The sequence below is a fragment of the Neodiprion pinetum genome, chromosome 2, assembly GCF_021155775.2.
Source record: "Neodiprion pinetum isolate iyNeoPine1 chromosome 2, iyNeoPine1.2, whole genome shotgun sequence".
Lineage (NCBI taxonomy): Eukaryota > Metazoa > Arthropoda > Insecta > Hymenoptera > Diprionidae > Neodiprion > Neodiprion pinetum.
In genome coordinates, this window is record NC_060233.1 from 40,337,767 (window position 1) to 40,355,256 (window position 17,490).

Sequence of the window (17,490 nt, forward strand, 5' to 3'; positions counted from 1 at the left end):
GAGCCAAGCCCCGAATTCTCGTTAGAAACCCCGGGGGCTCCGGGGTGAGCCTGCGTACACAACAATATAATAATTAATTTCGAATGCCCGCGTGTCCCACATCCAGAGACCCGCCGCTCTCTCTCTCTCTCTCTCTCTCTCTCTCTCTCTGACATTATACCTCATCGGCTCACGTAAGAATACGCCCCATATCCTCCGCATTGTAAACTGGGCGCACACGTCCGTCCGTCACACGCATCCACCATCACACGCGCACGTCGACGAATGGTGAAACAATTTACTGACATTGGCAAATAATCGATCATTCCGTCACTTTCAGGAATGCCTGCACCTCTCGCGACTCCGGTAACACAAAGGAACGGTTCGTTTTAATTACCTGCATAAATCGGTAAACGACAGACGCTCCGGCGGCAGTATCGTCAATTAATTAAAACCGTTGACGCGGACGTCCCGTAAAAGAGGACGATGGAAATTTCGTCGTATTTGAAAAAGAAATGTAAAAAAGACCCAGAAAATCGAACGAAAAAGAGGAAAAAAAGACACCCCGCGTAAAATTCGATAAAGTAAGTGTAATAGCTCGCGTACACGTATAGTTGTTACGTACGCAACGAAATGACAGAACCGAAAAAGAAGAATCGCAACACGGCGAAACAGTGGTTTATTTTTAAATAATTTTTTTTGTCCCTGTATATATGTATATGTATATTTCTCCCCTTTTTTTAATAACGGTTTAAATTCGAGCGCGAAAAAAGGGAGCGGTGCATGGTGGTGAAAAGAAAGGCAAGGAAGGGTAATGTCATAGAAAAAGATAAGAGAGTACCCAGTTTAGACGGGTGAATAAGAGGGGGAAGAAAAATGGAAAAAACATGAGAGAGGAAAGTTGCAAAATCTTTTTCTTTTCTTCGTTTTTTTTTTTTATTTATTTATTTTTTTTTATTTGCGATATTTTACACAAGGCTCAGGTGTATATTACAGGGGCGCATATAATCCCTTCTTTACGAGCACCATAAATTAAATTAGATTTACATATTTGTATTCTGCGCGAGACGATCGTCAATGGCACCAAAATCGATCCCCATATTATACGAAAAATCTGGATGTATGTGCGCGTGCAGAAAGTGACAGCGGAAACGTTTCAGCCATAAAAACAACATTACTTTTCGCGAATGGAGGAAAAAGTGGGATATATTTTTCTCGGTCACGAATTTTTTTCGACGTTCCTCTTTTTCACCTGTGAAATCGATTACTCTGTCATTTTCTTTATTCTTTTTTTATTTTTCTTTTTTTTTTTATTTTTTTTTTTTATCATCATTTCGCCCCTTCGTCGCTCCACCTTTTCCACAACCATCCTCTCGTAGCTTGTTGATTTTTATTTGAAAAGTCGCGTTATCGCGAAGCGACGCACGGTCACAGCGCGTGTGACTGCGTTCCATCAATATTTAACGCGCGATGTGACAAACATGTTTTAATTGATTTAGATAAGGCTCTGTGTTGGCCCATTTGCCCGTACAACTCAAGAGCACTCGAGTCAACTCGAGTCTCGTTCGCTCATCCTGACTGCGTTACGAGTTTTACAATAACGACCAGGTGCGCATGGCTCCCCCTGCCAAAAGCACTGAAAACAAACAATCAGCCGGGAATCGGGCGAATCGCTGGATTATCGAGAAGCGTATTTTCGGACAGGCGAAACGTCGCCGTAATTATTACAAACGCACGAGTCGAGTCCAACTCCACTGACTTTTCACTAATTCGCCGATAGCGCATATTTTTGTCGTCCGTTGCCCCGGCTTTCGGACGAAGCTTGCGGGGAAAAATGTGAGAATTACATTCAAAAGGCGGGATTGAGATGATATTGAAAAATTGGAAACAGTTCCGAGGCGGTCAGGGTCAGGCGTTAATCGAGTTGTGGCTGCACGGAGTTGGATATAAAGCAGTTTTTTCACTCTCCGAGTGCGATCAGCTGCCGCGTGATACTTAACCCTGCTAATTCTGGCCCAACGTCGTTTCGAAATGTTTGTTTTTTTCCATTTCATCGGCAGTCATCTTTCGTTTACAGAAGCAAACCGTGCCGGTACAAAGAGAGGAAAATATGATTCTCGTTTATTACGAATATACATTTACGTGATGAATCGGTGAAGCCTCGAAAGGCACGGTGCGAGTATATCTATGGATACCGTTGGGAGAAGGCTTGCCCCGAGTGAATTGAGTTCCAGGCGCTGGGATCGCGGAGGCGGCTACTTTCGCTAATTAAATCCACGCTTTTCCGAATTCCCTGAACAATCACTCGCCATCGATAATCTTGCAGCGAATTAATCGAGCTCCAATCGAGGGAAACGGTTATATTCTTGCTTTAATTTTTGGCAAATTTTATCAGAAGCACAGCACGGAGAAAGAATAATAATTTTCTTTTGTATGGAAAATTGCAGGATAAATTAGGGGCAATAAAGGTAGGTGGTTAGGTGCGGGGGTAAACCAGGGTTGTAATAAATTGTGCAGATCCACGTACATATACAACAGAAACGTAAAAAATACAGTCGAATGCCCGGGATGATATTAATTCTTGGTAATAGCCACGCACCCTGTAGCGCCGTACGAATGAAATTCAAGTATAAATATAAACAAATTGTGAGTTTAATTTGACACGTGTTATTCGCGAAATTTATATCTCGCGCGTCCAACCGAATTTCGCATGCTCTACCTTTTTCGTCATCAACTCCTTTATTCTCACAGTCAATCTTATTATTTTCCTTTTATCCGAATCGCGAATTTCGGTCAAGGGATCTAAAAATAATGATGAACAAAATACGCGGATAATTTGACGATGCCGTATTGAGTAGGATCAAGATTTCAGAGGGTGAAACGTGTATAAGAAGAAAAATAAACTAGGTCGCGCTTAAACTTTAAAAGATAAGATAAATAATTTTTATTTCCTGTCTTGTCCAGCCTCGCCTCGGCTCGATGTTTCACGGTGGCAACAACAAAACAACAAAGAACAATGTGAAAAGATTTGCAAACTCCCGTTTATGGCAAACCTCAGAAGCCGCGAGCGTTGCGGTGTTAGTTTTGGGGCAGAATTACCCCTCCGGTGTCCGGGTGTGGTTATAACGTACATAATATACCTACAGGGTACGGCGGTTTAAACCGGGACATCTGAATACTGCAGAGGCTCGTCGAGCTATGAATATCGATCAAGCCTCGGGGGCGATACGCGTGTTCTACGAAGAGAAACAATTTGACGTGTGGCAGGAGATCCTCCCATCATCGCCGAGTCCGTGTCAAAGTCAAGCGACGCTGCGGGCTACGCCGCGACGCGCGCCTTCGAGTTGAAAATTCAAAAACGAAAGTGCAGATCGAGCCGAGACGCGGTCCCGATGCGCGAATACGAGGCGTCGTCGTTTTCGATCCGAGATACGCCGAGGCCGATGTCGGCTCGTTTATCATACGGCGAATCGGGCTAGTTTGAATTGTTAATTATGAAAAATACGCCGCAGACGAAGCTCGGCCGTAACTCGAGCCGAGCCCCTGCTAATTCGTATTTAAGCTATTCATAAACCCGGCGTGATCTAGGGCGTCTAGTAGTACACGCACGTAGTTGTCAGACCGAAATTTACGACCCTGGCCCATAAAGCGGATCCCTACCTTCCTCTGGGGATCAGCTTTGTAACGCTCAAGGCGGAACTCGGTCCTCGCCGTAAACCAAACTGCAGTCCGATCCCCTGCGAGCCTTACTTACTTACTTAACCCTTTCGCAGACTTTTATTCCGCTGCCGAACTCGAATTACCTGCCAATTTTTCCACGTTTACCCGATTTCGACGCGACTCGAATACCCACCGAGCGGTGAGTATCCTACGTGTATTGATCTGTAAGTAACGATTGTACTCTCGTGGCAGGAAAATTAATCGAGACAGTGAAAATCGCACCCAACGCACCACGCCGCAGCTCCCGTTCTTCGTCCTTCGACTTGCAAATCTAGTAGCTACGGTAGCTAGTTAGCGCTGGCAGAAACACACGTCCATTAATCACTACGTCGCGTCGGCTTGTTACGTATACCTGTATATGTATACCTATGTATATCTATACATATATACTAGAACGGAATTCCGTATAAATCGTGAAATTCGAAAGACACAAGGTGGGTGTGGATTCTACGCGAATACGTTTAAGGGATGACGAAATACTGCCCTGGTAACGATCGCTATTTTGGTTCACCTGCTCGTCTGGTGGGTTGCACAGGTGCAGCATGCTTCAAAGAATTTCTGAGTAATCAGCCTGCGATGTTTTTGCGGATCGGTTACGACAGACGGTGAAAATATTTTTTCCAATTCCTTTCACATTTTATCTTCTAATCGCTTATCGATGATGTACGATAACACAGGTCTGCAACGAAATCCTTCATCAAATAAAATATTATAGATATGAAGATTTTAACGTCCCGAATCTGTATCTGCCTTCCATTTTTTAATGTCACGTACACATATATATATACACATATTTCGTGATATGATTGTTCTTTTATTGTTCAAGATTCGGAAATTGTTGTGTTTTGTTTTTGCGTTTACACCACTTTAATCTATGCAAATAGTATCTGCACACATAAAACAAGTTCGAACTTATAGAAAAGGAAATAAAGATGTTGCCTACCGTTCTCGTTGTGACATAAATTTCGCGCGGTGCGAAAAGAAAGAAAACTACAAAATAACTATAATTATACTAGCGGATAGATTTTCTGACGATTTTAATGTTTGAGATTTTTAACTTCATAACTTTTTTTATAAACATCGTTACTTTCATTAGTGTTTGATCATAATTTGTTACCAAAAATAGCGTTTTATTAAATCCAAAAACATTACATGAAAAGTAAACGTGGTACATATTTTTTATTACTATATTTCGATTCAAGATCATCAAATCTATTATAATTACAGACAATGATAAGAATGAGAAAAGAAAGCTTTTTTTGCCGTCCAGTGTAATTTTCCTTTACGGTAATTATTGAACAGTCTTTCAAAAAACTCTCTTAATTCCCGAAGGATCACCCTCGGATGCCTTTTCGGTTAGCGTTGCGAAAATAATGCCCCAGGAATAACTGATTCTTCAGCATCCCGGCCGGCGGTTGTGTTTTTGCTTCATTATCGCGGGATTTGATTACTTTGTTTACCATCGTTTACCATAACCCGTGTAGCCTCGGGCCTGTGAATCTATTCCTGGCCTCATGCATCCCGAGCGTTCAGAATCGCCATAACTTCTGATCGACCAGAGATATCGCTTCGATTGAACCGACTGCGCAAGGTCAGAAAAGCACCACTTCGAGAGAAACGGGGGTAATTTTAGAGAGGCGGGACGATTTCAAGGGAAGCCGAGGATTCCTAGTCGCCCCGTTTATAATCACCCGAGGATCTTATACCGCGGGGTGAAAACCTACCCGATGAAAATGATCGATGATAAATTACAGAACGTAAATGGGATTATGACTGATTGTTTCTGTTTGTCAACAATTCCGGAGCGCGGATAATATCAGCCAGTTTCGATAAAAGCGTACGAGACGGAGAAAACAATGGAATTTTAAAGACGGAGAGGGATCGGTAAAAGGAAGAGGACGAAAAGAGGGGGGGGGGGGGGGGGAGGGGGGAAGTAACGGTAGAAAAAAGAAATTGCTCTGTCTCTCTGGGATTTTACGAGCTTTGAGCGTAATTTTTACGAAGATTCACGTTGACGTGGATAAACCAAAGATCTTTATTGCCTCCCGGGTCACTGGAATAATACAAACCTATAACGGGCGGCGGATTCCCTCCCCCCCCCCCCCCCCCCCCCCCCACTCCTGTCGCCCCTTTCATTGCGTTCGCATTTAAACATGCGAAAACAAAATTCAAACCCCGACTCCGGGGAGAAAAATTAAATTTTAAATCCTACTTGGCAATTAAATTTCGTGTACGACGCAGTTGGGAAAACGGAAAATTGATCGTCCGAACGGCAGCAATTGTTGTTTTACACGAAATTCAACGAGCGTGAGATATCTCGTCTGTAACACCCGAGCGAACGAACGAACGAACGAACGTACGAAGAGAATGGTAAATCATTCCTGATAGGTATGATAATAATAATAATAATGATACGAACGATTCAATAACGCGTTTTATAAATCAAATCGCGTGTACGTGTATGTCTATAGCTACCAATACGATCTATCGGTGATTTACGTACGTTTGAAACAATCCAGAGGCGGTTAGCGACAAATGAGATCTTGCGGGATTAGGAAAATCGGGTTAGGGACACCTGGACCGCAGTTCGAGACGCGAATAAGGCGGGGTAATCGCGTTGCGAGAATTATGGAAGTCGTGGGTTTGAAATCCCGCGTTGCAGCGATTATATTATATCGATATTAAACGACCGCGAAAAGTCGTTTCGAACTTACGAAAAAGCGCCTTCCGCGATACCTCTTGTCCAGGCATTCTTTAACGCTGAATGTTTTAGGTTCGAACGATTTAAACAATCACCGATGTTTACGGGAAATAATTTATTATACGCACTTCGTCATCCACCGAGGCGTGTTTGGTTATTCGCGCGAAACAGCCCGGCCTGATTTATCATTTGACGGTGCGAAACATGTATTTATAACCCCTCCAACACGTACGTCACAGTAACGCCACTCCTCCACCCCCATCGACTCCCATAATTAAACGTCTAATTCCGATACCCACTTTGCACCCTCTGCAAGGCTTTGTCATCCGGCATATCGGGTATAAGGCCGCATGCCGACGCGGCATTCCCACCATCCGAACTCTACGTAGGCTCATCTCGACTGATCAACGTTGATGATGATAACTCGGCAGAGCGGAGAATATAACGACGATCCGCGATCGCGTATTCGCCTAAATATTTAGCCAATCTGTCTGTATTTCAACCGAGAACTATAATCAAAACTGATGTTATGATACGCGGCTTTGCAAATAGAACCATTCCACCTCGATGAGCTACAAACAGTTATTCTCGGCACTTTAAAAGTATAATGTAGTTGGGTTATATACAATGATAAAACACTATTCAGTCGTTTCAGCCATTGTGATATTCGAGTTCATAATATGTCCGGCTTCGTGCTGATTTCGCAACCGGGAATCGTCGAATGGAATTCATTTATTCGCCTACCTTAATCACCCCGCGTTTGTTCCAATTACCAAGGTCAAATTGAACGGTGATGAAAACTTTTGATCTCAGGCACCGTTTTCAAGTCGGTGCAGGTACATAGTAATCGTTTCGAGATAAAAGGTGACACTGGAGGCAACCGGTTGCCGGATCCTCCGTTTAAGTAATCCGATTTGTCGTTGAGGTGTGAAATGCATTCGAGTCTAAGCTTCGAATCGTTACTCGGTCCTGTCGTACAGTAATTTCCCAATTATACGCCTGGACTGATCATGATCCCGATAAACCCGTCCGAAGAGACATGCCACGGCTGTCGATCGGTGAGGATTGTGCGAGGAATTTGGCATGTGCCAAAAATGGTCGAATTTGTTGTGCGTAACGGAAAACGATGCTCTGATTCCAGGTCCCCGATGATCGCGAGGCTGCGGAACCGTTCGAACTAGAAACGCCGACCGACTTGTGGTGAAAAAACTTTCCCGATACCGAGATTCGATGAGCATCCAGTACACCTGCTGGATGGGAGGCGGCCGGTCCTCCGACCTCTCGGAGTTCCGCAACGGAGACTCGATCCATTGACATGGTACCGCGGACTTGACGCTGCCGATAGTCAGTGAGTGGATCCGCAGCGATTAGCGGTCGCGCCCAGGATGGCCGGCAGCGAGGCTCTGAACTCGGAGATAATCCTCAACTACACCGAGTCGTTGTTCGATAATCTGAGCGCGTTCAACGCCAGCCAGAATGACACGATGGAGCCGAACTGCGACGCCGATTTGCCGATAGTGTCGCTCGTCACGCAGATCCTCTACGCGACCGTCTGCGTGGTCGGGCTCCTCGGCAACACTCTCGTGATATACGTGGTGCTCAGATTCTCGAAGATGCAAACGGTGACGAACATGTACATAGTGAATCTCGCCATAGCCGACGAGTGTTTCCTCATCGGCATACCGTTCCTGGTCACGACGATGAGCCTCCAGTCTTGGACGTTCGGCAAGATAATGTGCAAGGCCTACATGATCACCACGAGCATAAACCAGTTCACCAGCAGTATATTCCTCTTCATAATGAGCGCCGACAGGTACATCGCCGTATGCCACCCGATATCCTCGCCGAAGGTTCGCACGCCCTTCATATCGAGGGTGGTATCGCTCACAGCCTGGGGGACCAGCGCCCTCTTCATGATCCCCGTGTTCCTCTACGCCAACACGATGGAGACGGCGGAGGGTGTGATAAGCTGCAACATCCTCTGGCCGGACAACGCCAACCAGGGCGGACAGACGACCTTCACCCTGTACACGTTCATACTCGGTTTCGCCATACCCCTGATCCTGATTCTCATTTTCTACTTCCTCGTAATAAGGAAGCTGCGAACGGTCGGACCGAAGAACAAGTCCAAGGAGAAGAAGCGCTCCCACAGGAAGGTGACGAAGCTCGTCCTGACCGTAATCACCGTCTACGTGCTCTGCTGGCTACCCTACTGGCTGACGCAGGTCGCCCTGATCTACACACCCCCGAAACAGTGCCAGTCGCGTGTCATAATCACGACCTTCCTCCTCGCCGGGTTCCTCAGCTATTCGAACAGCGCGATGAACCCGATCCTCTACGCCTTCCTGAGCGACAACTTCAAGAAGAGCTTCCTGAAGGCCTGCACCTGCGCCGCCGGCAAGGACGTCAACGCCACCCTCCACATCGAGAACAGCGTGTTCCCGAGGAAGAACAAAGCCAACGCCGACAGGCTTCAGCCTAACAAAGCGACTTCGGGTCACTCGCGGGGCGACCTCGAGGACGAGGAGGGGGAACGAGGGCTGCTCATCAGCAAGGCCGAGCACTCGACTACCGCCGTCACCATGACTTCTCGGTCCAACATAACCGTCACCAGCGAGTCGAGGGACCACGCGCAGAACAAGGACTCCTCGAAGGACTCGGCCAGGGAGGCCGTTAAGAACGGAACCCAGCTCACCCTCCTCACCCAAGTCTGAGATGCCCGGATTTTCGACTCGTTGTTGTCGTTGTTGTTGTTGTTGTTGTTACACCGTCTCTCATATCATCGTTATTCTTATCCCCCTAACCCCCGATCGAACAATTCTCCTCGCGAGGGTGAAACTCCGCGTATTTAAAGTTTGTGCCGAAGGATAAGCAATACGCGTGTGCCGGACGATTTTTCATCATGCCGCGGATCGTCTGCGTCATATACTCGTATACACTATACCCAAGTAAATTCGTGTCATTCGGTTATATTTCTTATTTTCTCCCTCACTCGAAGTTTCTTTTTCTTTCTCCAGTCGCGAAACAATTATTCCGAACCAAAGATAATATATATATATATATATATATATATACACACTTACACAAGCGACCACTTACTTCGTACACCTACGCGATGCGTACGCGTATTCAATATTATACGTACATACTAAATTTAGTATCTATAATTGTCAATCGATGTTTTATTCCCGTTGTCGTTGTTAACCTCAATCCAAAGGTCTGCGTAAGACGTATCGGCGCCAAAATATTTACGTCTCGCGAATTACGTGCGTAATCAGCAAGTTTCGTTGTACCGAAATCGGTGCACGTGTGCATGTGTAATACTTTATACACGATACGCCAGAGAAGACAGTGCAGTGCGTTATTGTCGGGTGAAATACGAATAATATATCAGCTCCTTTGTCGCCCAGCTGCTGCAGGGAGAGGGAGGTTCCTCGATCCGGCCAAGCGACGTTCTAATATCTAATTAGTCAATCATGTAATTGATGTGAGTGGAAATATCAAACGACGTTGTGTGTAAATACGTATAATGAATGTCTGTAAATTTTTTGAATTTATTTAAAAAAAAGAAAAAAAAAACATGTAATTTTTCTTTTTCTTCCACTTCTTTTGTACAATATATTCAATTCAATTATCGTGTAATCTAGATATATTGAAATCAAACATTTCAAACACTAGTTCGTCCGTGTCTGCGGGTGTTTACGCGTATAACGCGTGCTGTGCGTTGGGTTAAAATTTCGAAGAAAGGAAACAAAGGAGCAAATGCCATGTTTTAGATTTGTTAGCCAGGGGATGAAAAGTCCCCCCCCCCCCCCCCCCCCCCCGCACCGATGCATGGAAAAACGACCTGCATCGTTTCATTCGGCACACAATATCGATCCAGCGATTATACATACACGTATGTACGTATCTACCCTGTACATATGTGCGTACCTATGAGCCAATCCACGGAAAATACAATCGGCTAACAAACCAAACGAAATCAAACCGCTCCTGCAGGCATCATCCAACGTTTGGCTGTGCAGACTGCCCGATGCGTATGGAAATTTTGCATACGTTATCGAATCGTTTATACGTGTGTGTACAGAGTGGCGGGTATCAGCGGATGACAGTCCTCGACACCGAACGTCATTAGTAATCACTCGCTATTATTCAACGCGTTTGGAATTTCACCATTCAATACACGTTGTACGCACAAAATTTCTGACGATGAGAAAATTTTCGTGAAATTTACAACCTCTCGCCAGCTCACCTTCATCTTCGAGCCAATAACTGGACATCCGACGCTATGACACGAGAATTTTATCTTTTCATTTTTACATATATATTTACATATATATATATATATATATATGTATACATATGTATACATATATATGTACTTCGTTTGTCATTAGTGAGGTGTTTGTTTTTTTTTCTTCTTATATTTTGTCATAATTTCACACACCACGAACCATGCGATCCCAACAAAGAGTCTATAGATATCTCAAAGTGAGCCGGCGATTTGAATATTTGCTATATAAGATTCGATTCGAGACCAGCATCAGTTTTATTCGATGCCTGCATACCAATATAATAATTATATAAGATTTATAACAATATGACTCATTTTTCTCATTGACATGGTAATATTATACATATACATGTGTTATATGTGTAAATAATTTTATGTATATTACGGTAATGAAATTATACATACAATATAAATATGCATGTAATATAATATACAATTATTATTAGTATTATTATAATAATAATTATTATTATTATTACTATTATTGTTGTAATAATGTTTACAATTAGATGTGATGTCAGTATTTGTATACATGTACACTTGATAACATTATAAAATAGGTAGCGGGTTGTGCCGGACCTCGTTATATTATAATATATTTTCCACTTTAAGATGAAAGAAGATAAGTGAGTCAAATTAATGTTTAATGAATTTCGAAAATATTTGAAAACAGGATTTAAAAGAAATCATATCGGTATAGTTAGGTATACTAATCGCCAAGGAACTGTTGATGATTTCGTTTTAACTTGCGTCCCTGTTTTATATAGCGATATCAAGGAATAAAACACACAGACGACGCGATCTCACATCGCAATTAAACGAGATGAGGGTGTGATTATCATTTGGGTAAACTCGATTTTTAGTTTCAATCGAAACTCGTCCCAAGTTATTTGAAATTATGCGGAAATCGTTGTAAGATTATAATTTTTCCAGTACAAAAAAGAAAAAAAAAAGAAAAAAAAAAATTAATAAATGATATGACTCGCCGCAATATATTTCGGGTCTGCGAACCTTCTTCGTGAGAAACCTTAGATCGTCTCCGAAGAGAAAATATGTAATGATTGAAAAAAAGTCGATTTCATATACGGATCTCTTTATTCGATTTTCCCAAGCAATTTTTCTACCTTTAATACTGAGGCCAGTTACATATAAACTAATACGAAACGTTCCTTGGTGCGCGAGGCTCGCTATATGCATGTGCGTAATAATATGTTACGAATAACGTAAAAGTGTTTCGTCGGCGAATTGAACAAGCCGCCGAAAACCTCGCGTATGGGAATAAATTATATACGTTATACACACGCATATATATGTACATATATGTAGATGATATACCTATATATTATATACATACATACATAAATACATATACACGTATATATATTATATATTTATTCGAAGTTCAACGATGCCAATTTCGTTGCCTGCGGTATATAAGGTGATTCGGCGTCTCGCGCAGGTGTTTATTTATCGCAGATATCCTTTCATTCCCGACCCTGCAACAAGGTCGGATTATCTGTAACGAGGCGGCGGTGCCCCAGAATTTTGTGATAAAGGAACCGCGTCTCCTTTATCGTGTCCCGGTACCCCTGCACCGGTGGTTATTAGGCGATCGTGGTTTATCTCGCGTTTTCTCTGTCAACGTGTAAATCGATATTAGCCCGGGACTCGGTCCCTCTCCTTCTCCTTCTTTTCTTCTTCGGACGCCTTTTTCCACCGCCACCTTTCTCTCGCGCTCCTTTCCCACCTAGTTGCATAGAAATTCGGCGTAAAAAGAAGAAGAGGAAAAGGAGAAAAAGGAGGGGAAAAAAAATTTGGAGCACGTGGGTCTCTTGCTCCGCTTTGTTAACCCGAAGCACGCGGTGCGTGGAGTGTCCCCGACATGAGAGCCCCATTGTTTTCACCAAACTATTATTCTCACCCACTCGATTGTCGCGACGCGCGATCTTCAAACCAGATTCCTCCCGACATCTTGGCCCGTGGCTAGAAGCAAAACCGAGGTAAAGTCCGTGGCCGTCCCAATTTTCCGAGGGCTGGTGGCGGAAGATAATTATAGAATGGCCGGAGGATAGAGTCTTCAAACATCTCGATAGTCAAACTTGTCATATTTCCAAACTCAGGGAGAGCCTAAACATCGAAAAGTCAAAATGTCTAATTGTAAAAATGTGGAACCGGCATCCGAGCAAAAGTTGAATAGTACAGAAATTCTAACGATTCCGAAATATCTTTACGTTACTGATTAAACACGCGACAAGTTAAAATACAAAAGGATCAGAATGAAGGTGCAAATTTATGAAAAATGTGGAAAGTACGACGATTGGCCATTTTTTTTTTATATATATTTTCGACGTTGTACATTCGATTTCTCCGTTCTTAAATTTTCTTTTTTTCTTCAAATTTGGCATTCAACGAACCAGATTCTCGCGTCTTTAAAAATTCAATACCACGACCCTTGAATCGTCCGGCCATTCCAACGTTTGACCTCCACCCTTTCCGAGGGTTTCCGTTACATGACGATTTATTCCGCCCGTTGTATAATACATTCGCGTTTGGTGAGGCTGTGTAGAAACGGTGTCTGGTTATATTCTACGTCGCGTTTAGACGCGGGATGATTGGTTGTAATTGAGAGTAATTAGTGGAACGGACAGGTTTCAGGCGAAGCTTGACGTCCGTCGTTAATGAAACGAAATAAAAACACGGCAGGCTTCCCTTGATATTGCGGCGTCGGAATGGGGGAGGTTAGAAATTAATATCAATTTACAATGAAACCCATAAAGGTTGCCTCGGAGACAAAGCGCGATCGCGCGATGTTAACGGCAACCATGTATAATATTATATACAACAATAACCGGGGAACAAGAAAAGGAACGCGATCATCCCGCGGGTGAAAAATGGGACGGGAAATAATATGGCGCGGTTGTACGCATTAAAAATTCATACGAATACCTGCCGCAGCTTGGAGCTTTTGCCGATTCGAAATAAATTTAATTTGCTTATTTTTCAAATTTTTACTTTCACGTCTCACCATATTATATATATATATACACATCGTATAAATGGATGGAATAAAATCGTACCGTTGTGTCTTGCCTCTGTCCAAACGCCATGAATTACCCGTCAGATTATCCGTTAATTATTTACATATAATACAAGTATCATTGGCGGATGAAAATTACCGCAAACGAAGAAACGGAAGTGAAATCGAAAGACGATTGAACGGAACGAAACCGTTTTTCAATTTCGCTTCTACGCATTCTGCCTCCGTATTTTTCTATATATATATAAATAAAAATAAAAATAAAAAAACAAGTTTTTAACACTGCGCAGCTGCAACTGCAGTTGACAGCTGTACAATGTAAAATGTGACCAAGAAGTGAATTTAAGGTGAACAAATTTTTCGATAAAAATGATACGTAGAATTATACGCCCTGCATATTGGAACGGATGTGCAGAAGACAAAAACCACACCCCACAGATCTGAGAAGACGTGACTCGATCTTCAATCCCCTGCAACAAGACTCGTGGAAGAAAAAATTTAATGAAATAAATTCAAAAAACAATACGGTGGTAGATAAATAAGAGCAGGTATTAGATAGAGTAAAAATAAGCATTGACTTGAAAAAAATTGGTATTTTTAAGAATGTTCGAAGCGCAAACTATTAAATGAATTACGGTTATAACTAAATGTATGTATATATATATATATAATCTTGATAGGCGAGTCCTTGTTCGCCTGTGAGTGTGTATGTGTGTTAATATCCGAACAATCTAGCGTCACTCAAGTCTGCCGTTTGCACCCCGACCGACTAGCACCAAGTGTCTGATAAAGTGATAACGATGTCGAATTGGTGTTTTGCGCAACTCGCGCCACTCGCGGTGAAATAATTAAGAAAGTACGACTGCTCTGACACGTTTGCACGGATTACACTCTTGAATACCGTGTCTGCCTACGTCACAAGGCGACAAATGCACGCAGGTGCAAGGATATGTTGCATTTGTCAATTAGGCGAAGAAGGGAGGCGAGGAAACCTCGCGGTAATCAGATGTACCCTGTTAATGTCGGAGTGATTTTAGGGTAGGTATTACGTGTAATACATTGACCATTATTATTGTAAACATAAGGTGTTTGGACGGATTGTGACAAAAGATCAAAAACGTCGCCCTTACCTACTCGCGTACACGTACATAAATACGTACGTAAATACGTGCATACATACACGGAATTAAATAATAAATGATAAAAAAAAAAAAAAATGTTAATTAAAACGCTGTGACTGTACGGCAGATGTGTAAGTTACCTATATATAGATGTGATTTAAATATGATATGAAAAACTCGTTAGAAAATTGTAACGTACTTACACCTATTATACAATACAGATCAATAATAATTGACTTGAAGATGTCGATTGTAATATTATACATACATTATGTAAACACAATATTTATTACGAAATCTATATCTAGTATACATATATACATATATTCTGTATAATGTTACACGTATCGTAGGAGAAAAAAAAAAAAAATAAAAAAATAAATGTAGAAAGAAGAAAAGTAAAAGAAAAACACGACGCGTCAAAATGCGCACGAATCGATGAATCGCACGACACTGTGACATGTAAGCTCTTCTCATAATTTTGTCGATGTAATATAATTTCATACTCAGAGTTGCACCTTCACGCCGTCCTCTGCGTTTCCCTGCAATGCAATTTCCAGCGTGCCTCGGACCGGGTAGGAAAATAAGAATAAAAAAAAAAAAATTAAAACAACAACCTCACGAAGAACGAATCTCTCATTTTTTAAATTGAAGTACAATGATAAGAAATGGAGAAGAAGGAGGGGAAAAAGAAATTCACCGGGGAAAAATGAGCGCGAGGGGCTGCAATTCTGATATTTAATACACATATTTTTGTCATTGTTTCTTACACGATATATAAAAAATCTTAAAAAATCACGGAGAGGCGTTAATATATTTGAAATAAAACTTGTACCCAATATACTTTCAATACTCTCCTTACCATGCGGTACGCTTATTCCCTCTTATCGCGTTATCCGATATCCTTAATTCGCGCATTCGACTCGTTGTCAGGTTTCGCGAACTTTTTCGCATTATGCACAGGTCGAACAATTTTGTACCCAAATTTCCCTCTAATTGTAGACGCGGTATTACCGACGGGAACGAAATTCCGACGAAGAGAACTCGCGGGAAAACACGTTGGATATTCGATTGCATTGTGACTCACGGCTGTATAAACGAACTACGTGTATCACCTTACGTTGGTAAAGTAGGAAAAAACTGGCGCGCTTAAACGCGATAATATGTACTTCTCTGCCCTCTCTATTTTCATCTCTCGACCATTTTCTAACTTTGTTTCTTTTATTATTACGTATTTGTTTGTTTTTTTTTCTCGTTTTTTTTGTTTTTTTTTTATTTTCTGTTTCTATTCGTTTCATTTTGGTTTACAACGATCACGCGAAATCACTCCTGCGGAACATTTTTATAGACACGTATTTCTAGTGTAACGAAGTGAAGGAAAGAAAACGAAATTAGATTAAAAAAAAAAAAAAAAAAAACAACAACAAAAACTAGTCAAAAAACCAGCAAACACATATTAGATATATACATACCTATATATGATAATAATAAATAAATGATGAGATAATTATGTAAAGTTATAATTTTCTATGTATATTTAAATGTCACGCTAAATCTACATTACAAGTATCTATTATTAGGAGATATGGTTAATAAATTGATATTTAATATGGCGTACACGGACTTCACCTCTGCCCATCGTATAATCATACACAATACGTATGGATAATATAATGTTATAAATAATACATGCAACACAAAATACTTGGTGAAATTCACAACAATTACATACCAAAACATATATATATATATATCAGTCTGAAGGCGTTTTGAAATAATATATGATGTATCATATACGTGCGTAATATTTTCTATGTGTACAATGAATAAATAATAATTGAACAATTTCAAAGCCGGTCTACGGTATGTACTATGTATGTATGTATACCATGATGTGTATATAGTTTGAGGTTCGCGGTATCGTTAAAAAAACTGATTGAATATTGGTAGAATTGCGAAAAACGAGGTACGCGTAACCAGTTTGCGCTATCGTCGATCCTTTTTTGGTTATTGCAACGCAAAATCAGTTTGTGAGGTTTACTATACTTTTTTAGTCAAACAAGGCTTTAACGTCGATTTATCGTTGCACGAGCGTTAAATTTTCGCGACGGTCGCAAGAAAATCTAGCAACAATGATCGTAATGAGAAAGAATAGTAACGGATACTAGACTTTCCGGTAACGGCTAGAAAATTAATTTTCATTTTCTACCTGGAACTATATTTTTCGATTGTGGTCAAAAATGAAAATAGTCAAGAACCGAGCGGTAACAGGAAATAAAAATTTCTCTCAGTGTAGATTCTAATCCTTGGATTTATCCGACGCAGGGTGAACGGCACTCTGGCGATAAATCATCGTCCAGGCTAAGTTGCGATTCGTCTACGAACGTCTGATACTGTTAACATTGTCACGAGGTCTGTAACGGTTTCGTTAGTGCCAAGTGGCCATGTTAATATTTTAATAATCGAAGAGAGAATAACTGGAAATTTACACCACAAGTGAAGATGAAACTTATTTTAACAAAAGGAATACCAGGCACATTTTACCGAGTGTCACAATTTTCTTTATTTTGATCATGTTTCACGATCCAAAAAGAGGATCTCTTAATAATGCCGGATACGTATCTTTAAATAGTCGTTC

At 41.6% G+C, this 17,490-nt stretch overlaps 1 protein-coding gene across 2 annotated transcripts in view; it reads left to right on the forward strand.

The window, feature by feature from the left end:
* LOC124211581 (somatostatin receptor type 2) overlaps positions 1–16,306 on the forward strand; it is a 52,341-nt gene extending 36,035 nt beyond the window's left edge. For both annotated transcript variants that reach the window (XM_046610804.2, XM_046610803.2), the window contains exon 2: positions 7,542–16,306. In XM_046610804.2, the coding sequence (XP_046466760.1) occupies positions 7,786–9,114 (1,329 nt within the window). In that variant the 5' untranslated portion in view covers positions 7,542–7,785 and the 3' untranslated portion in view covers positions 9,115–16,306. The remainder of the gene's footprint in view (positions 1–7,541) is intronic.
* Positions 16,307–17,490: the final 1,184 nt, after the last annotated feature.